Below are 22,816 nucleotides of genomic sequence, written 5' to 3'. Positions count from 1 at the left end.
ATAGAGAGAGAAAGAGGTTGTTGGGTTGTAGTTTTCTCTTTCAAGCTTCAACTGTAGTTTCTGTCGTGTAGTGCTCCTTCCATGGTCAGAAAGAAAGAGTTTGTTGGGTTGTGGTTTTCTTTTTCAAAGCTTCACTCAATTGTAGTACGTTTCGTTCGTGTAGTGCTTCCCATGATCTCTTATGCTAGGTCTTATTCTTATTATAATAATTGGGGAAGGTGTTTCCAATGAGGGCCCCTATATCTGGGGGCAAAAAGGTCATTTGATGATAGGAGAGGGAAAGAGCAATTTGGATCCTCTATTATTGAGCTGCCCAGCAGGACTGTACTGCCAAGACATGATGAAGTGCACAATGACCGTCTTACCCTTGCCTGAATACCTTGCCCAACTATGGATAAGGCAGTCATTGCACCCCTCGTCGTGTCTTGACAGCATGATCCTACCGAGCAACAGTAGAGGAGGGGATGCTAAGGAAGGCTATGCCCTGAGCAGTACGTACACATTTTCCTTAATAATTTTGAGATTTGACAGCATCATAAGAATCTTCTAGAGTACTTTTTATTTGCATTGCTTTGTTTGTATCGCTACTATTGTTGTGGAGGTTAAAAATATATTATTTAAAATTATTTTTCATACACTTGATTGCCTGCTTGATGAATCCCTCACTATTTTTTACTCTATCATAGACATGAAAAAATAAGAATTGATAATAGGGATCCAAAGTCCAAACAAATTTTTTTTTTGTAATCCTACAATATTCTTTTTGACAAATCACAATCTACAACTACCAAACATTCTGAAAGAGACAACAACAGTTTGTCAACCAAATGTAAAATGACACTCACCAAATAGTCAAATATGTTGGCACTACCTAAGGATCTTGCACTTTCCTCTTCAAAATGTGAATATATAGCTAACTTTAAATCGAGTTCAGATCTGTCCCCACCTCTCCCCATTTGGGTAGCTGATCCAGATTCAAATCTAATAGCAATTAATCTTCTAAATATTCTTATCCACATAAGATACCATCGGTAAATGGTCATCATCTCCATAAAGTATGGACGACTCCGTCCAAACAGAACAAAAAAAGTTGGAGTAGCGAACTCATCATTGGTCAACCCATCATTACAAGCTTAATTTATATTGGACAATAGAACCATCACAATGAAAAGCAAGGGTTCTCTTTAGAGGAAAAAGTTCAAGAAATTTTTTTTGAGATTTGAGTAACCTAAGAGGAATAATTATCACCTTCAATTCGCTGTCCGCTCCAATTTCCTTCAATTCCTCACATAGGAGTGGAAATTTTGATATTCTTCAATCATCAACTTGAAGAATATCAAGCATCAAACTGGATACAATCTCTCCACCTCTACAAATCAGCACACTATGGGATATCACTTATCTAGCCATAGTCTTGTTGGCATTCCATTTCCAACAAGGTGTTGTACCATAGACTCGACCCCCAATCTCTATATTTTAGAATTTTATTTCAAATCCATAACCAACTCTATAGGGGTTTAATTGTCCAATTAGAGTTTTTTAAGTACCTGTGATGGATTCCATTTGATCAACAGTTTGTTTGATAAGAAATTTAAGTAGTTTATACAATAATGAATAATCACATTGCATGATGATTACAGATATTTCTTGTTTTTATTTGAAATTTTTTATTTTCCTCCTCTTAAATTTCCTCTGCAACCAAACGGAGCCTAAGCTGTTAAAGTTGAAATTTTATTTTGCAAAATCCCGGAAATGTGCATTCCAGTCTCCTAGATAGAGGATCCAGAGTCTACGGCAAAGTGGCGCATCAGACTACTTGGAGCCCCAAATGGTCAAATCTAATAGAGTTATGGGTGATGACCCACACGGCTCACAGCAATTTGGATCCTCTACTGCCGAGCTGCCCGACAGGACCGTGCTGCCAAGACACAATGAGGAACGCAAGGACCCCCTTACCTTTGCCCGAGTGGGGGTAAGGCGATCATTACGCCCCTCATTGAGTCTTGGCAGCACGATCCTGCCAAACAGCTCGGCAATGGAGGATCTGGATCCGGCTCACAGGCCCACAAGCGCGTACGGTCCATGTTTTTTCCTTTAAAAGTGGAGCAATCCTTAAAAGGCATTTCCATTTTCTAAAGATAATTGGCCGGTTCAGAAATTTCCACTCGCTTTTACTTTTTTGACAGAAACGAATTCAAATGTCTAATATCTTTTGCTTCTTCCTTCAGTAAGTTGTCGAGGGCCCTGGATTGAGCAACCACCAATTCCAACGTTGTCGAGGGCCCAGATTGGTTTGGGATATCACAAGCAAGGCCCAAGCCCATTTCAACCTCAAGAAGCAAGACCAGTCTTGATCAAACAAGCCCATGTAATAAACTCATCTCAGGGTATAAAGATTGTGAGATCAAATCTAATGAAAGTTCTCTAAGGTACATGGATCTAAGGGTGTCAATCAGTCGGTCTTGGCTGGTCTAATCGGTTCCCACCAAATTAAGTCCTGGACCGCTACCAACCATGTTAATCTAGCCTCATAGACCAGGTATGAATAGGAAACAATCGAATAATAATTGGTCTAGTCTTGACCCGGCCCATTTACTTATCAATCGGTCTGGTTTCGGTCATTAACCGGTGAGTTAGGGTCGAGCCTAATCCTTATATAGATCCTTTTTTGCTTTGAAAAAAAAATATATCACCACATAGCATTATGGTAAAGAAAATTTACAAACTTTTGTGACATCTAGACTTTGCCTAAGTATAAATTTACAAATTCTTGCTTTCATTAAGCTAATGGACTAGGGTTTGATACAAAGATAAGTTTCAATGGGGTCTGCTACATAGATCTTTGTCCTCCAATAGGCTCTATCCGAGGTCATACTTGTTATAAGACCTAAACTATGTATGTCCTTCCTCACAACTTCATTTGCAATTATAAGAACCATAAAATCCCAAAACCCTCATTTTTTTTTTCCTCACTAGGAAGGAGCATCAAAACAGCCTATATAATGACATGGGGACAATCCTTCCATAGTTCTACCCAAGAAAAATAGATATAGGAAGAGCAAAACCGACCCTTTGGCATCAACCATCGACTAGCAACGTCTATCACCATACTAGAGTAAGTAACAAGCATGTGCCGCAGCCACACCAAAGCCATACACTTTGTTGCAGGACAATCTTGAACCCGAGAACTTTGCGATACACCATGAGATCGAGAGACCTTTGCAATACATCATGATGTAGCCAGCCACTAAAGCAAGGGACTATTGACTATTGGGATGATTGTTTGAATCGTCAAATCATCCATGATTGAAGATTGGAGAATCTATATACATGGATTTAGTTCACGGTATCGATGATAATATTGTTTGCCATCGAGCTAAGAAAGTATTGGTTAGGTATTGATATCAATCATGACTAATATCGATACGGATCCACTGATATGATCGATTCAACACCAATTCCTAATATTATGTCTATGAAACAAGAGATCAAATTTGAGGGAGGATAATCTAATCCAAAGGTAATTGAACGGACTGATCTCCTTTGTCATGATTATAGACACCATGCATCTCTTATGTTTACCAAAAAATAAAATATTTTTTTTAAATTAAAATGAAACCAAAATTTCATTTGCACAGTCAGCATGGTTCAACCATTCTAGATAAGCTGGAATTCGGAACGTACTTGGTCAATTCGATGCCGCTTCTTAAACCTTGAGTGAGATGGAATGAAAGGGGAAAAAAAAGAGAAAATTTTTTTCTAATGGGAGTTTGCCTGGAACTGAAGTAATGATAATTTGTTCTTTTTTTTTTTTTTTTTGATCGATAGTTCGTTAATTTTTACTTTACTTCCACCCTTGTTCTAACTAAATGGAGCATAAGTTATACAACTCGTTTAGATCAAATAAAGCACTGGGTGCCAGAAAGCCTAGAATACATATTTTTAGAGGTTTCTCATTTTATTTATACAATACATAAGAGTATTTAAAAAGCATCATACGAGCTTCAAGTTTTATTTAGCAAGTTAATTTCGATCTAAAATGAGCATACTATGGTATTTTACTGTCTTAGGCCTTATCCCTTTTTCAGCCGTGGACTTATCATTTAGTACTATGATGGTTGGATATAGTTATATGGGGAACCATTCTCTGCATGGGAGCATAGGGGCTACGTGCGCACAACAACCATTGAGAACATACACTGGCACATTGAGAGACAGAAATTCCGCCATTCATGGGGGCAAAGCGATCATTTCCTCCCTCCCCCACCCCCCCAATGTGTCTGGGCGTGGCCCCTGCATCCCATGCAGAGAATTTTTCTCCTATTTATATATAGGTAGGGAATCCTTTCAATAGGATACATGTCAAATTTAGTGCATATTTAAATAGTATGATCTTTTCCTAACATGCCATATAGATCAACTCATGATTAGATAATAATTTAGATGATTTGTGTTTAAAAATTTTGGATAACTATACCATGTGGTTGCATAATCAGATACATGCCCCCGTAATTATTCTTTTCTATCTTTTTCGGATTTGATATGCCTTATTCTTTTCTATTGGAATATAACATTACAAAGTCTACTTGGACTCTTAATAGAGACTAGAGAAGCTCATCTTTGGGACTTTCCCATTTTTGGTGGCTTACTCTGCCTCCTTATTTTGTTTGAGTGCAGCTCAGGCTATTGTAGCCGCATAAATGGAATCAGGATGTGGGATTCACTTCTCTTGGATTCCATCTGTGCGGTTCAGATAGTACAAGAATCTGAGCCTAAATTTAATTTATATTTTAGAAAGAAACAAAAATTAAGGAAGTAACTACAACAATTTCACAAAATTCTTGGATTTTCCAGTAGAAAAATAAAATTTATTTCATTTATGATAAAGAGAAATCTGCCATTGGAATCTGTTGTATTATTATTTTATAGAAGCACTTTTGGGTCAAAGCACTTGTTTCAAAAAGCACCTTTTCAAGTGTGTGTCAAAGTTTCAAAATTGTGTTTTGTTTCATTCCCTCCTTTTTGTTTCCTCCTCTATTTTGTTTGAAATTGGTTGTACTCTCTTGTGTGCAAGAGGTAGAATTGAGCTCAAGAATAGTCCCACATTGGTTGTGGGAGAGTTACTTGAGGGTATATATATAGGATTGTTTCCTTAAGGTGTGAGCCTTTTGGAGAGAAGACACCCTACTCTCTAGTGTGTGGGGGGTCCTTGGGGTGCTTTTGAATCGCTGCAGCCGAGCCGAGCCGAGGCCGGGCCGGGCCGTGGCCGAGGCCGAGGTCGGGTCGGGGTCGGGGTGTGGGTGTGGGTGTGGGTGTGGACAAAACCTTATAGGAGTTTTAATGTTTTGTTTAAAACTCGATTTGGTTCATCCATACGGTTGAACCACACTTGTCTATTCGTACATATATATGAATAGTTACACCCCCTCCCTGTACGTATATCATCTGTATTCATACGGATGTATAGAGACGTATTGTCCCTGCCACAGTCCGTTCCAGAGACAGATACTGTATTTTTGTTTAAGTATTAAGAGGGTCGTATAGCCGTTTGATATCCCTGGTACTCGTATTAGGTTCTCGCAACCTATACGTTTAGGAGTTGTATTTATCTTGGAGGGTAAGGTGCAAGGTCAACCCGTCTGCGAGTAGGGGCATCTAAATCCTTAAGGAAAGTATCTTACAGATACGACTCAACTCGATTGTCCGTGCTTCTTCCTTTCTGGTTCGTTTCACTCTGCAACTGGTGTGCGATAACAGGTATTTCTCTATTTCTGTATATCTGCTTTGTCTTACAGTATATGCCTCTTATAACAATCTTAAGGATTTAGAGCTTATTTGGCTTATTTTTGTGTAAGACTATGGCTGGGAATAATACTGTGGATACTATCTCTGTGGACCTTCCCCTATCGCTGCGCTGCCCAAAATCTGCGCTACCATACAACCAAGTATGGAGAAACCGAGAATAGTCTCGAGTTTGATAAGATAGCACAGTTCACGGGCAGAATTTTAAACGGTGGAAGCAGATGATGCTATTTGCATTAACGCAAATAGGGGTGGCGTTGCATTGATCGATCCCAAGCCTCCTGATAGTGAGGATATTGATCTCGATATGAAGAGGCTTGCTTGGATCGAAGCAGATTTTCAATGCAAGAACAGGATTCTCAATGCTCTATCGAATGAATTGTATAATGTTTACAATTCCTTTGATCATGCCTACATGATTTGGATTGCTTTGGTCAACAAATATACTGGAAGATGCTGGCTTAAAGAAGTATGTGGTGTCAAATTTTCTCAACTTCCGGATGATCAAGGTGAAACCATCTCTTCTCAAGTAGACAGATTCCAGTTATGGTTGGGAATTTGGCTAAAGAGAACATGATTTTACCGGATCTGTTTGTCACGAGTTCTTTAATTGATAAACTACCCGACTCTTGGAAGGATTTCAAAACTACAATGAAACACAAGAGGAAGGACTGGTCTTTTGATCGTGTGGTAGTTCGCATCAAAATAGAGGAACGGAACCGCATTAAAGACAAAGGTGAAAAGCCCATTGGATACATTCGATCCAATGCCCATCCGTGAAACAGAGAAGAAACCAAATCTTAAGAGGAAAGGCAATCCTGCTCGTAAAAGTTCAAACTCAAAGAGGAAGAAAGAAAATTGCTTCATGTGTGCAAGCGGGTCACTTCAAGAAAGACTCATAGAACAAGAAGAAGGTTTTGCCGTATAAGGCAAAAGTCAATCTTGTTAAGAGGAAATCTTTGCAGCAATGATAATCAAGTATTTTTGGTTGAAAAACCAAATGATCGGATAATAGACACAAAGCACGAGGCACATCTTGGGGACCGAAACTCTTTTTGAGTTATTCTATTTTAGATGATAAGGTCTATATGGGCAACTCTCATCAACCAAGGTTATCGGAAAGGAAAATTACTTTGAAGCTCTTTTCAGGAAAGACACTTGTTTTGGACAATGTCTGCATGTGCCGTAAATAAGACGCAATCTTATTTCAGGGGCCGCTTCTCAACAAGGCGAGAATGAAGTTACTTTTTGAGTCCGATGACAACTGTAGTTCGAAAAATGATGTATTTGTGGGCAAGGGGTATCTTAGCGATGGTTTATTTGTACTAAGTGTTTTCGAGATAATAAAAGAAAAGCCTAGTGCTTCTTCCGCTTACTTTATTGATTATTATGATTTATGGCATGGTAGATTAGGTCATCGCAATGCATCTTATATTTCTTATATGCATAAGAAAGGCTTAATAGACAATCATATTAAGCAACCATTGACAAAGTGCCCCACATGTGTGGAGGCAAATTCACTAAAAGACCACATAGGTCAATGGAACGACAAAGTGGCCTTCTTGATTTGGTGCATAGTGATCTTTGTGACTATAAGTCACTTGAATCTAGAGGAGGTAAAAATATGTTGTTACATTCATAGATGACCACTCTAGATTTACCATGGTTTACCTTCTTAAGTCCAAGGATGAAGCAAGTAATGCTTTTATATCCTCTAAGGCAGGTGGAAAATCAATTAGGGAGGAAAGTGAAAAGGCTTAGAACGATAGAGGAACAATACTCTAATCTTTCTCGTTTGTGAGGACCATGGTGTTATTCATGAGACCACCGCCCTTATCAACCTTGAGTCTAATGGGGTGGCAGAAAGGAAGAATCGAACATTGAAGGAAATGATGAATTCAATGCTCATAAGCTCAGGGTTACCCCTAGACATGTGGGGGATGCCATGTTATCGGCATGTTATATTTTAAATAGAGTTCCGCACAAGAAAACCGGATTGTTACCCTTTGAATTATGGTATGGAAGAAAACCTACCATAAAGCATTTAAGGGTATGGGGTTGTCTAGCCAAAGTGGCTATACCGAACCAAAGAAAAGGAAACTAGGACCAAAGACATGTGATTGTGTTTTTGTTGGATATGCAGCTCACAAGATCTGCATATCGATTTATGGTTATTAAAACCATAGATGATGTGTTTGACGAAAATGATATCATTGAGTCAAGGGATGCAGAATTCTTTGAGAATGTATTTCCTCTTAAGTCTAACCTATTAGAAAGGAAGGTTGATAGTAGTGTATCATCTTTTGGCCAAGAAGTGTCAAAGAATATTGAACCTATATCTAGTGATTCAAGTCAATTACGGAAGAGTAAAAGGCAAAAGAAAGCTACTTTTTCGGATGGTGATTGGGTTGTCTATCTTTTAGACAATGATCCTTTATCGTATAAAGAAGCGGTGACATCTTTAGATGCCGTGTTTTGAAAAGAGGCCATCAAAAGTGAACTAGATTCCATTTTAGCCAATCACACATGGATATTAGTTGACTTACCTAAAGGTTCCAAATTGTTGGACACTAAGTGGATATTTCGAAAGAAATTGAAACCAGATGGATCACTAGATAAGTTTAAAGCCCGGTTAGTAGTAAAAGGCTTTAGACAAAAGAAGAATATAGATTACTTTGACACATTTGCTCCAAGTAGCAAGAATAACTACTATACGAGTAATGATGGTATGCATCTATGTATAATTTGGTTATACACCAAATGGACGTGAAAACAGCGTTTCTAAATGGCGACTTGGTAGAAGAAATATACATTAAGCAACCTGAAGGTTATGTTGTGCCTGGACAAGAACACAAGGTATGTAAGTTGGTTAGATCACTTTATGGACTCAAACAAGCTCCAAAATGGCATGAAAAACTTGATTCGGTACTTGTATCGAATGGTTTTCTCATAAATGATGCTGATAGGTGCTTGTATAGTAAGTTCAATAAAGGCAAAGGTGTGTTCATCGTACTTTATGTAGATGACATGTTGATAATGGGAACGAGTTTAGACATTGTAAAGCAAACTAAAGGTTTCTTAATGTCTAAGTTTGATACAAAGGACATGGGGGAGGCTGATGTAATTCTTGAAATTAAGATCATCAGAAAAGAAAAAGAGATTATATTATCCCAATCCCATTATGTTGAAACCATACTAAAGAAGTATGGTTATAATGATTTATCATCGGTTAAAACACCTTTGGACATTAATTGTTTTTACAAAAGAATTTGGGGAACTCGTCTCTCAAAAGAAATACTCACAAATCATTGGTTCATTACATATCTAATGAACTCGCACTGCACTGTATATCGCTTTAGCGTTGGGAAATTGAGTCAATACACTCATAATCCAAGTATAGAGCATTGGCATGCTATGACAAGATTATTGCGATATTTAAAGGAACGATAGCCTATGGCCTTCACTACAGGGAAGACCAAGTTAGAGGGCTATTGTGATGCTAATTGGATTTCGATACCAAGGAAACATTAGCAACTAGTGGATATGTTTTCACACTAGGCGGTGGAGCGATTTCGTGGAAATCGGTAAAGCAATCCTGGGGTACAGGATCCACCATGGAAGCCGAGTTTATAGCTTTGGAAAAGGCGGAACAGCGGTGGCTCGTAACTTTGATGGCGAGATATTCCATTGTGGCAAAACCATTGCCTTCGATATCACTTCATTGTGATAATCAAGCGGCAATAGCTAAAGCTAAGAATAAAATGTACAATGGAAAGAAGCGCCACATCCGCCTAAGACATAATTTTGTACGGCAGATATTAATGAAGGAACAATAGCTATTGATTTTGTGAAATCAGAAGCAACTTAGCGATGTTTTCACAAACCGTTGCCTACAAAAATAATTCATGATTCATCTAAGGGAATGAGCTTAAGGCCGTGATATAGGTCATGTGATGGACACCCAACCTATGTGAAGAGGTAAATTCCCGAATTAGGTTCAAAGGGTACAAACGAAATCACTAGATGACACGTCTAGTACTACTACATTTTTGCTCATTCTAGGTAGATAGGAAAAGTAGTACCACCACAAAGGAAGGAGGATGAGTCTTATAGACTCTTAATCTAGTCGGATCTCATGTAAAGTGGGGGTGTGTTAACTGTGGTGCACACTATGGACTGACCTAAATAGATGTAGGAGGTGAGGCCGTCTCACCGATGAGAATTTTATAGGCGAATTCTCTAAACATCTATGAGACCAGGATAGGGGGACAAGGCCAGTTAAAAATGTCCATCTTTATAAAAGGGATATCACAAACGGTCAACTAGTAGGATGTGGTGGTGAACTAGTCGGCTACACCGATGAGGAAAGGTTCAAGAAGTCGACTTCACTGTACTCAGGGCGTAGTTCATCGGACCTAGTGTAGGTTCAAGTCCTGAAGACACCGCAACGATGTGTCCTACTATGTCTAATATACTTATCACTCGATATGTATCACTATTTTGAAACTTGTGGGGAATTGTTGTATTATTATTTTATAGAAGCACTTTTGGGTCAAAGCACTTGTTTCAAAAGCACCTTTTCAAGTGTGTGTCAAAGTTTCAAAATTGTGTTTTGTTTCATTCCCTCCTTTTTGTTTCCCTCCTCTATTTTGTTTGAAATTGGTTGTACTCTCTTGTGTGCAAGAGGCTAGAATTGAGCTCAAGAATAGTCCCACATTGGTTGTGGGAGAGTTACTTGAGGGTATATATATAGGATTGTTTCCTTAAGGTGTGAGCCTTTTGGAGAGGAAGACACCCTACTCTCTAGTGTGTGGGGGGGTCCTTGGGGTGCTTTTGAATCGCGCGCGCGCGCCGAGCCGAGCCGAGCCGGGCCGGGCCGTGGCCGAGGCCGAGGTCGGGGTCGGGGTCAGGGTCGGGGTGGGTGTGGACAAAACCTTATAGGAGTTTTAATGTTTTGTTTAAAACTCGATTTGGTTCATCCATACGGTTGAACCACACTTGTCTATTCGTACATATATATGAATAGTTACACCCCCTCCCTGTACGTGGAGGTATACATACGGTCACACCTCCCATGAAAGGGTACACCCCTGTACGTATATCACCTGTATTCATACGGATGTATCCCTTCATGAAAGGGTACACCCCTATACGTATATCACCTGTATTCATACGGATGTATCCCTTCATGAAAGGGTACTCCAGTATTATATATATACACCATGTCATGCCTGTTTTTGAAATAGAAAACAGAGACGTATTGTCCCTGCCACAGTCCGTTCCAGAGACAGATACTGTATTTTTGTTTAAGTATTAAGAGGGTCGTATAGCCGTTTGATATCCCTGGTACTCGTATTAGGTTCTGCAACCTATACGTTTAGGAGTTGTATTTATCTTGGAGGGTAAGGTGCAAGGTCAACCCCGTGCGTAAGAGGGGGCATCTAAATCCTTAAGGAAAGTATCTTCGAGATCGACTCAACTCGATTGTCCGTGCTTCTTCCTTTCTCGGTTCGTTTCACTCGCAATCGGTGTGCGATAACGGGTATTTCTCTATTTCTCGTATATCTGCTTTGTCTTACAGTATATGCCTCTTATAACAGAATCTCATAATATATGGTGAATCGAATCGAAGCATAGACCCCATACATGAAGAGATTTTTTTTTCCCCTGGATGATGAAAATTCAATTTTTTAAAAAACATTATATAATGATATGGTCAATAAGTCAACAATAAATTTTTAAGGTCAATAGAAAATTAGAAATATGAGATCGGGTCCCAACCCAGAAAAACGGGAAATAGCAATAAGCCACACGTTAAGAATTATGGTGGATTGTCATATCTTACGAAGAAAAATAATGTAATGGGAGTAATGAACAATGGGGTCCATGCTGACTCACTATATATTCTGACCATGTAGGCTCCATAGGGATGGCGTTATTTTTAGTCGAATTAAGTGAAACGAACCGAAGCGAATAAATTTGGTTTGATCCGATTTTAATATATGAGCATTTAATTTGGTTCGGTTGATTACAGTTTTAGTTCATAAATCACCAATTTGAACCGAAATCGAATTGAATATCACACTTCAATCCAAAACTTAATAGTTTTGTTTTTCAAAATGGTGTTGCCTTTCATTTTGGAACTATAATTGTGATGTGTTTCTCTGACTCTAGTGATAGGGAAGCTCAAAGATAAGATTTGAAAGTAGAAAACTCACTTGGGATTCTTATTTATTTATTGATATTTCTAATACCTTAAGGTTTTGTGAGCATTTTATTTATACAAATGGGTTTCTTGAGAACACAGCAAGGCAACAACAATCGACAACCTAGCAGAATGGAACCTTATTGAAGAACCGAATTGGAACCGTATAGGAAAACCAAATTAGAACCGTAATCGAACCTCATTTTGCGAGGTTCTGTGTTTGAGTGTAGGGGTTGCACGCCGCATATAACATTTTATTTTTTTTGTAGATATGGATATATCATGTCCTATAGTAGAATAGATGTTTTGTGACTATAGAAAAGGGAAAAAGTTTGCACAATGGCGGCTCAAAAATGAAATTGCACACTCCCTCACATATCACACCAGTCATGTGAGGGGTTGAAATGTCATAAATGTCTCTCCCTTATTGTCAGATTCCAAAAAAGGTTCCCCAATTTGCATGAAATTGCAATTGGCAGTATAAGGAACCCTCTCCCTTTAGAAAAATAATAGATAATTGTGACAATAATAATTCTTCTTTTAAAATTCGAAAAATCTTATTCTAACCTAGGTTAGTGAAAAAAAAATTGTATTTTTTTGGGGGGGTCTTTTTTAATATAATATGATTTTTCTTCTCAATAAGGGTGAATCCTATCATTTTACATAAATATTACGTTATATAATTTTTAGTTTTTTTAAAGGAAAAATAACGCTGCCTGGTCACGTGTAGCCTATGCCTAGACACAACCCCCTAAAATGACCATCTTACTTGTGGTTTGAGGTATCAGTATCGGATTGACTATATCAAGTGATTTGTATCAGTATCTCTAGCCATCGATCCTGATACCGTACCTATATTCAATCGGTGAAACAATACATACCGACGGTAAAATAACCAAAAACCTTTTTTTTTTTAGGAAAACCAAAGGCAAAACTATATGACATTGATGATTTGTGCCTATTTGTATCAATTTTGAAGGTGACTAATATCCAATCTAATATCGTGAACTAAAACCATGGCCTCATCCCCAACAAAATGAAATTCCCCCTAGTTGATGCTCTTGCTCGTGCTCCCACTGGCCCTACGTTAGTGCAAGGGCCACGTAGCCTAGTGTTTTTTTTCACGGTAATAGGTCATGTAGCCTAGTAACGACCCCTTTTTAATGTCTGTATTAAATATTAGGGAAACGATCCCTACTAGGTTGCGTGGAATCTGTGTCTAGACTCATGCATGCTCGAATTTACCACCCTCCGTCAGTCAAATAAAAAATCTCTTCCATTTGATGCCCCTTGCGTGCACTCTCATTAATCCATAAATATTACCCTACATGGTCGAGTGGCACCTATGCCAAACACGGGATGGCATGAAAGTACCGCTCTAACCGATGAAATAAAAAAATCGCATCTATTTTAATGTCCCTATGTGTGCCCTCAATAGCGATATCTTGCCCATTAAATAACTTTTGAGAATAAATCAAAGGTAATTTAAAAAAATGATATGACCCCTTAATTCAAGATGACATCATTGTTAGAAAACTAGGTTTTCTGACTCGACTCGTCTTCTTGAAAAACCTGGTGACTCGACCTTGTCAAACCCAGTCATGACAAAGTCACGTTTTTTTTTATTTTATAATACAATAAATATGTATAAATTAATAAAAAATCATAAAAATACAGAAAATATGGGGGAAAAATCAAGTAATCACATATCAATGCATTTGGAGTTTATACCATTGAACAAGAGAAGGGAGTCGAGGAGTTGAGGTTTTTTTATTGTTTTAGATTATGGATTTACTATTTAGTTAACTCCGTTTTTACGTGAACTAATCTTATAATTTTTTTAAAAATGATTAAATTCATCGATTTTGTCATGACCTCGAATAAAAACATATCAAATCATATTTGACTCGGACCATTTATGACTTAGTCTTGTCATTTTTTACTCTGATCTAATCTACATGACTTTTAACCAGGTTTTCAAAATTTTGACTTGACTACAATTTCCCCAATCAAAACCCGATTTTCCAACTAAGGGTGACATTTGCACCCAAATAAATAAATATATCACAGACTCAGTAGGTAAAACCGTACAACAGCTTCTTGATCGAAAGTAACCCCTGGGAATACTTTTTCCAACTTGGTGATTTTCGCGGAAATTAGCGGATCCAAATTCGTCAAACACAACCACGGACTTCCTGCACGTCACACCGTGAAGACCAAATAAATGTATGTATTCTCACATAAGACTCCGAAGACCTCCTAACACAACAATGGCAAAGACCTGTTATTTTCAATTTTCAAACTTTCTTTCGAAACGGAGGAAATAACGAGAAGAGCCAAGAATGAAGCTCATCATCATTTGTAGCTTTGAAATTTGAAGACGAGTTCCATTTGAAATCAAATTTTTTTTTTTTTTAATTTTGAAAAAAAAAAATCAAAGAAACACAGGAGAAAATTTTAACCCAAAATAAAAAGACCGGATTTCTCTCCACCCAAGGATCCATTCCCCACGGGGGTAGGAGAGGGCGAGAAAAGATATCCGGGGGATATTTTGGAATATACCAAAACCCTAGTATGCCCATCCCACCCACATAAACCTACCATTCAAGGGGTATAGTGATCATTTCACCCACCTCATGTGTCTGGACGTTGGCACATTGAACATTTGGGGACTATATATATGTACATATGTACGATTGTTCTTAGCTTATCGCTTATCTTGTTGCTTTAAAGATATGCACGGTAACATATCAGATGTCTTCATTTTTCTTTTGGTAATGAAAAATTAAAAACCAGATGTCTTCATCACATGTTATATTTTAGCGAAAATAATTTACGACATTTTTATTTGTTCCATGTAATAACCCCACTAAAGATAAGATCATCTACACGGTTGTGAAATGGCGATAAGGAAAGAGACAGGGAGGGTGAGAAGGAGTTGTTGGCTGTTGACAGTTCACGCGTATTAGTAGTGGGCACTCGTCTTCGTCTGATAGACTACGCGGCTTCGATACGGCTTTTACACAAACACTTTATACCCAACACAACATTAACAGCAGGGTCATCTCTCACTCGGTTTTCCAATAACTCCTTGTCCTCTCCTTCGCCTTCTGGCTTCTAAGTTTACAGACGCAAAGCCGTGCGTAGCTTTCAAGCAATCGAGAAACTGAGAATCTTCTCTATCTAAGCAATTCTACAGAGAGAGAGAAGCAGAAGGAGATGCTGCGCTCGTGTTACAGACCACTGGAGCGATGCTTCGGCCGAAGAGGAGGGGACGGACTTCTCTGGCACATGGACTTGAAACCGCATGCCTCCGGTGACTTCTCGATCGCAGTCGTTCAAGCTAACTCATCCCTTGAAGATCAAAGCCAAGTTTTTACCTCTCCTTTCGCCACTTACGTTGGCGTCTACGACGGCCACGGTGGCCCCGAAGCCTCTCGCTTCATCAACGGCCACCTCTTTCCTCATCTTCAAAGTAACGGAGTTACCTCCCCAATCTTTATTTTCTTCATCCTGTTTTATTTCCCTTTTTGATCTCTTTCCTACTGGTTACGACAATTTACTAAATTAAGTTCCTGTACAGAGTTTGCCACGGAACAAGGAGGATTATCCGCGGATGTCATAAAGAAAGCGTTTGATGCCACCGAGGAGGAATTCTTGCATCTGGTGAAGCGTTCGTGGCCGGCCCGTCCGCAGATCGCGTCGGTGGGGTCGTGCTGTTTGGTTGGGGCCATCTCCAATGATGTTCTGTATGTTGCCAATCTTGGGGACTCTAGGGCCGTTCTTGGGCGAAGGGCATCCGAGGGGCGGAAGATCCCCGTCGTGGCGGAACGCTTGTCCACCGATCACAATGTGGCAGTTGAGGAGGTGAGAAAGGAGGTCGAGGCGCTCCATCCTGATGATTCTCATATCGTGGTTAACAGTCGTGGAGTTTGGCGAATTAAGGGCATAATTCAGGTATAAACGATGATTTCCACTTTCTTGTTCTTGTTTCTCCTGCTGTCACTGTGTGATTCTGATTCCCTCTTTTTCGAACCCTCCATTTGTTTCTCCATTCATGATTGTTGATACTAGTACCAATCATGATCATTATTGGTTTAATTTTGTTGGGGAAAGAGGGTCTTAGGAAAGCTGATTTGAAAGTTACTCATTGAATTCGAAGGCAAATTAAACATGGCCTTGCAAAAAATGATTTCTACTGCTGTTAAGATTGTTTTTTTCTGCTCTAGATTAATCAATTGGTGCTTGAATCTGTATTATTCCATGGTGCTGTATCACAGTAGCATCTGCCATACTAGTTCAAACTGGTTTGAATTAAAAGTTGAAGTTACATAGCAAATCCATCAAACTCTGAAGCATGAATCAGCTTGAGGGTTCGTGTTGAACACCTTATTTAGGATCTATCTTTATGGTATAAGCTTCATGTAATCTATAATTTGGTACATAAAAGGATGTCATCTATTATCTTGTTAACTCATTTTCCCAATTCTAGCCTGTTTTTTGCTCTGGATACTTCTACAAATCGATGATTTATCTTTTGTGGCATAGTTTGCAGTTAATGGCTACTAGTGTACTTTTGAAATTGAATTCTTTGGAAGATCAGTAAGAAATTTACGGTTTACCGATTATGAAATGTATTTAGAAATGCTTTGGATATGTTAGTTTTATAAACAATCATATATTAATAGCTCCATTCAGCCGTTCTTTCTTATGATAAATAATCTTTTACTTCCAAAGTTGTATGGGTACTGGTAAGAGTAAGTTGCATCATACACACAAAAGCAAATGCATAACCGAGAATGGATTCAGTGTACTTTTATCGGTGCTGAGATGACAATTTATAATTTCAAACAGGATTCTAATGGTCTATATCATAGGTTCTCCTCTTTAAATCAATTGTATGTGATAGGCAGAAAAACACATATTTACAGTGTCTGTCTTATCAGAAAACAAAGCAGAAAAGTTATCCATCTTGGAAGACCTTTTGTGTTTTCACCATTTGGAAATTAAGGATTTTGTAAGATGGTTAAGACAGGTGGGAAGGTTCCTATTTTAGCTCTATAACCATGGTGCTGAATGATTGTGGTCCATACCATTCTTGAAGAATCTATATCTTCCTACTTTTTCTTTTCTTTTTCCTTTTTTCCCCTTTAGCTATTTTTATGTTCCACCTTTTGTAGGCCCTAGAATACACTCCCCCCTCCCCCCCCCCCCCCAAAAAAAAAAAGGGGCAACTGTGAGTTTCCATGGTGATGATGGCCTCAATTACCGCACAAGCATTTTCTTTGGCTTCTGCCTTTACTTTGTATGCACATTTTATGGTTGCAGCAACTCTTCCCGCAGCATTTCTCTTCTAGGTTCCGAACCCTCGGAAAAATATGTGCTTCACCCCCCCCCTCTCAAAAAAAAATGTTGGTCATTTGAAGCTTGCTCCATAATTCTAGAAACCTTGGCTGAAAAGTTGTACTCTTTATGTGCAGTGATGATGTCATAACTAATGATCAATTATTTTCTTGAATAGGGAAATGAAATTCAACTCTTCAAAAGAAATGATGCTGGATGTGCCATTATTTATTTATAGCTCATGAAGGATGGAACTGTAAAACAAGATATTTTTTGTTCCTATCTGTTGATGATTCTCTTCGAACATAAACCCATCTTTAGACGTTATCTTGTTCTGTACCTTTATCTTTCCGCTTTTCTTTTTGTTCTTTTTGGTATAGTAAAATCCCTTATCTGCTATTTCGTGAAAAACAAAAGAGGAAAAGGAAGAAAAAAAAAAGGGGGTTCCTTATATTCCATTATACTCATGGGTCAAATCAATGTCGCAGAAAAGGTGCCAAATTCCTTATCTTTTTTTCTAAATTATCCTTTGAGGGATCACATGTTATGCTTCTTGGGTCACACTCATGTTCTTCTAAGTAAATAAAAAGTTGTAAGCGAATGATACTTGATATATACATGTAGACCATGAAAAGCAAATACTGTCAGACTACTCAGGATATGCACCCTTTAGATTACGGTTATCTCATTGTCTATCATGTCATAATATTGTTCATCATCATGTAAGGTGATTGACAAGCATGCTCTCAATTGAAGTTCATTTTCGGGCCTAGAATGCACTTTAAAGCTTTCAAGCATAGTTGTAGCCTGGATATGGTAGTTTATCTACACATTGTTATTCACTTTTGTAACTTCTCTGATCTATTCTTCTCAGACTTCATATACAACATTTGGGAAATTTCATTTGAAGTATACTGAAGTTAATTTCTCTCTTGTTGGCTGCTATTTTGTTCATGTCATTCATAATTCAAAAGTGTCTGATGAAAAATAGAGGTATATTGTTTTAATGATTTCTTTGTTTTCTAGGTCTCTAGATCTATTGGGGACATCTATCTCAAAAAACCTGAGTTCAATAGGGACCCCCTTTTCCAGCAATTTGGATTTCCAGTCCCTCTTAAACGACCAGTGATGACAGCGGAACCCTCAATCCAGATTAGAAAGCTAAAGCCACATGACTTATTCTTGATTTTCGCATCAGATGGATTGTGGGAGCATCTAAGTGATGAAGCAGCCGTAGAAATTGTGTTCAACAACCCAAGAGCTGTAAGTACTGCATTACTACCTTACCATCATCATTTTTCTGTTGAACAACTTAGCATTTCCATTACCACTCTTTGATTGCTATTTCATATTTGTGCAATCACTGGGATAAATTGTTCAGTATGCGGGGCTGGTTTAAAGGCTTTCCTTGTCAGCATGTTCAAGATTAGCTTGTACTGATATTGTTGTCCTGTGGGCTGATACTGTTGTCTCGTGGAGCATTGGGCCAGTCTGGGCCATTGTTTTACGTATTTTGATCAGATAAGGAAACTCTGTTGAGTCTACTTAGTAGTGGTGGACCCCAATCAATTCGCTGCCCGTTCTGTTTACCATTGATACTCAGCCTGGATCGGCTTAGTCCTGGATTCTGAGTTGTAAATCCTTGTTCTGAGCTTAGTCCCCACATAGACTTGGTTCATACAGGAAAAGGTATGCAGAATCTTATACAAGTTTATCCTATGGGAGAAGCTTATGTGCAAGTAGAGTGGCTCACTAACTTTTAGCCTGGACCCTACAATCAAGGTTCAAGAACTCGGTTTCGGTACAGGTTTCATCCAGCCGAAAAACCGAGTTGTGCAGAGATCTCGGGGAGTTGGTGTAAAATTTTTTTTTGGAACTCGAAGACTGGTTTCGGTGGGTTTTAAACTTAGTTTGGGCCTGCAACTTTGTACTCAGCCTATATTAGTCCATTTAAACACAATGACACTATCAGATTTTGCAAAAACAAAGTCCAAATAGGAGTTTCACTTTGGACCCTAGGTTGGTAGGCGACGACGTATTAATAGGCCCTATTCTAAACATAATTTAGTAATTGAAAGCAATCAAATCATACAATTAATATAAAATATCTTAAATAAACATTACAAATGTAAAAGTGTACAATACATGAATCTTAACATATTACATATATCTCTTATCATAAACTACCATAAAAATTCCTCAAAATTCAGGTCAAATGCACACTTCTCTGTCAAGTTCACCGAGACAGTCGACTGTCTCGGTCTAGATATGTACATTATAAAGGTGAGTTTGGTCCAAGTCTTGGTCAAACCGACCGAGTTGGGGTAATATTTCATTTCGCCTCAAGTCTCATCTCGCTTTTTTTAAAAAGAGATTACCGAGATCTCGGCGAGTTCTTGAACTATGCCTACAATAGCCCAATCCAAGCATGAGCCTTTGACAACTCTGCGGATATGAGATGGAACATCTTAACTCCTCAATTTTGCTCTGCAAACCACCTTCATATTGAGCTGGTTGCTTCTTCATGATTCTGTACTGTCTTTGTTACTCATTTCTGGAGTTCTTTGACAAGACATTCATGGCTCAAAGTTTTTTGTGGTGCATTCTTTGTCAGGGAATAGCAAAGCGATTAGTGAGTGCTGCCCTTCAGGAGGCTGCAAGGAAGAGGGAGATGAGATATGATGACATTATGAGGATAGAGAAAGGAGTCAGACGGCATTTCCATGATGATATCACTGTGATCGTGATTTATATTGATCACATTCAAGGCTCTTCTAGTGGTAGATTCAAGAACAGTACTGTTGATTGCACCTCTGCTCCAGTTGACATCTTCTCTCTCAACACAGATGACGCAGAAGAAGAGCACATCCACACTTTATCTTGAGCGATCCTGTCAAGCTGAAGGATGCACACCGAGTTACTGACCAGTTGCCTTTGCAAATTTATTAAACAAAAAAAGATCAATAATTCAAAAGATACAAGCATGTAAATTTTATAAATAGGAACCATGGGTGTCCAAGGCGGGACGAAGACAGAAGTCCAATAAGAAACAATACAGTTAGGGATGGTGTACATAAACAGAGTCGGGGAGAGATTGGTGATAAATCCAAGCTGCCATGTGACTTTCCAAATCTCAGTTCTGAGTTCCAACCTCAGTTCCAGGATTTGTTCAGGTTCTTGGTAGCAGTCATTTGGAGCAGTTTTCTTCCGTTTTTGAGTGAAGGGGGGAAGAGTGGCAGTACTGCAGTAGGCATGAACTGTTCAAAGAGTTGACTTTTGTATTCTTTTCATTTACTTAGATTGTTGTTACTATGAAATTTTGATTTTTTGTGATTGTTCACATTGCATAGCCTCTTCCTCGTAGCTCAGTGTGGTGGTTGGATGGATGCTTTGACAGAACTAATTGTAAAGGTGCCTCACATGACATTTTGAATCCATTCAATAGCAGCAGGCGGGTGACGGGATCAAAGTTGATTTAATGAGCACTTCATTACTCTGACTTCAACTATTGGAGGAACCATGCCATGACAGGGCCAGCCCCAAAATCTGTAACATCCCATCCACTCTCCCTTCTTTATGAATTGCTCATATTCTCCTGGGGCACTTACTAGTGATTGCTCCGGGTATTGCCACTTTAACCAAAACAGTACTTGACCAACGTATGGGAATCGCTGGCATTACCACTAAGACTTCTGTTTTAACCTTGTGTTTGGCTATTCAAAAATAGTTGAAGATCGGATAAAACATAAAACCCTTACCTCCTTTCTAACCGCCAGCAAAGATTGAGACTCGCTTTTGGAATCAAGGCAGAGAACAAAAGTTTTGAGGGGATGGAATTGACTCGGTTTGGGAAAAAGATCCAAAGGCTCCAAAGATGTCTAGCAAATAACAATTTTCAATTAATGCAATCAAATAATTTATCAAAAAATTATTTGTTGACTTATTTTAAAATATCAATCTAAAATGTAAAGGGTAATTTACACGTACCACCCCTGAGGTTTGACGAAGGATATTTTCACATCCCCCAGTTTTGGAAAATTCTGCGTACCTCCCTGAGGTTTGCAAACGGTAACAAATAAGCCCATTCCGTCAGTTCATAACTAACACTGTTAAAAATTAGACTTGAACTGACGGGATTGTCCTTACAAAAAAAAAAAACACCTGCAACTCATCTTCCTCAATCGATTCGGGGAAGATAAGTTGCAGGTATCCTTGTAGTGAACACCATGGAACCGATCCTGATTCACTCTCTTTCCTTTCGCTCTTCCATTTGCTTTAGGTTTTAACCCATTTGTATCTGTGTTTCTAGCTTTTGCTTTTAACTCTACGATCAGCTTTATTTCTGTTCAGAATCTAGGGTTTGTTAATTGTTACCGTCTTCAAAACTACAGTTTAAGTTCAAAGAGTAATAACTAATGGGATTTTATGCTGCTTTGATTAGGTTAAAAAATTTCGGATTCGTGAAATGGACTTGTCATTCACGCAAGGTCGCTGGAACTACGAACGATGGGGTGGATTTGATCCTGTATCGAGCGCAAATGCGAAACCTCCCGAGGTTGAGTTGTGGGATCTCTTCGATGTCCCCAAGATCAAGCCGATTCAACCTGGAAAAATCTGACCCACACCTTCTCGGGTCTCTTCTGTGCTTCGATTAACTTCTATGTCTGCACAATTAACTCCCCATCTCCTTCTTCTCCGCCCGGGTTTCCTCTTCTTCTTCCTAATCTTCTTCTATTTTTTCTGGTCCACATTTCTTTGCACCATAGTTGTCAATGGATTCCAGAGAGCTTGAAAAAAAAATGATGGCAGCCAAAGGCTTCTGATTCTGTGTTGGGTTTGGAAAAATGGGAATAAAAGAAAAGAAATAGGGATTCGATGCTTATTGGGAGGGAAAATGGAAAAGGAAATCAAAGACATGATGGGATCAGAAATGATAAATTAGGTGAGGATGGGTGTGGTCATGGCTGGAATTCAGATTGGGGTTGGGTTTTGTTTAGACAAGGATGTGGATTAGATTAGAAGTGAAAAGAAATGGAGAGGAGAATCGGTGATGGTGGGATGAGGGTTTTTAGAATGAAAATGATAAAAAAAAAAATAAAGAGAAAAGAATAGGGATGAAAGGAGAAATAGGGGTTAGTGGAGATGATGGCGGTTTTAGCAGAGATGGGTTTTGAGAGAGGGTCGGTGATGGGGTTTCGGAAATAGAAGATGTATTTGCTTTTGGGCTTGGAATCATCTACTGCTTATGCTTCTCCACATTGGAGCTTTCGACCATTCTCCAGTACCCTTAGATATGGTGCTCTGCCACGGGAGGTTGTTTTTACTGAGAACCTAACTCCCTGGTTGAAGTTGCTTCTTTGTCGAGATAAAGCTGGGCTTGTTGTTCTAATGGACAGACCTTCTATCTATAGCCTGCAACTCATCTTCCCCAAAATCGATTGGGGAAGATGAGTTGCAGGTGTTTTT

At 38.8% G+C, this 22,816-nt stretch overlaps 1 protein-coding gene across 2 annotated transcripts; it reads left to right on the top strand.

Moving 5' to 3' along the window:
• Positions 1-10: 10 nt before the first annotated feature.
• On the top strand, positions 11-20,696 carry LOC122658786 (probable protein phosphatase 2C 63). 2 transcript variants are annotated; one of them, XM_043853903.1, is made up of 6 exons: positions 11-16; positions 7,732-7,735; positions 15,209-15,482; positions 15,591-15,964; positions 18,377-18,613; positions 19,965-20,696. In XM_043853903.1, exons 3-6 carry the CDS (start codon positions 15,227-15,229, stop codon positions 20,232-20,234), a joined length of 1,137 nt encoding a protein of 378 aa, XP_043709838.1. In that variant the 5' UTR covers positions 11-16; positions 7,732-7,735; positions 15,209-15,226; the 3' UTR covers positions 20,235-20,696. The 2 variants fall into 2 exon arrangements, with proteins under 2 accessions (XP_043709838.1, XP_043709837.1); XM_043853902.1 differs by lacking the exons at positions 11-16; positions 7,732-7,735 and having other exon boundaries at positions 15,054-15,482.
• Positions 20,697-22,816: the final 2,120 nt, after the last annotated feature.

Source organism: Telopea speciosissima, chromosome 4 (genome assembly GCF_018873765.1).
Source record: "Telopea speciosissima isolate NSW1024214 ecotype Mountain lineage chromosome 4, Tspe_v1, whole genome shotgun sequence".
In the NCBI taxonomy this organism is placed as follows: Eukaryota; Viridiplantae; Streptophyta; class Magnoliopsida; order Proteales; family Proteaceae; genus Telopea; species Telopea speciosissima.
Note: the sequence above shows the minus strand (reverse complement) of the source record. Positions and strands in the feature narration are given on the sequence as shown.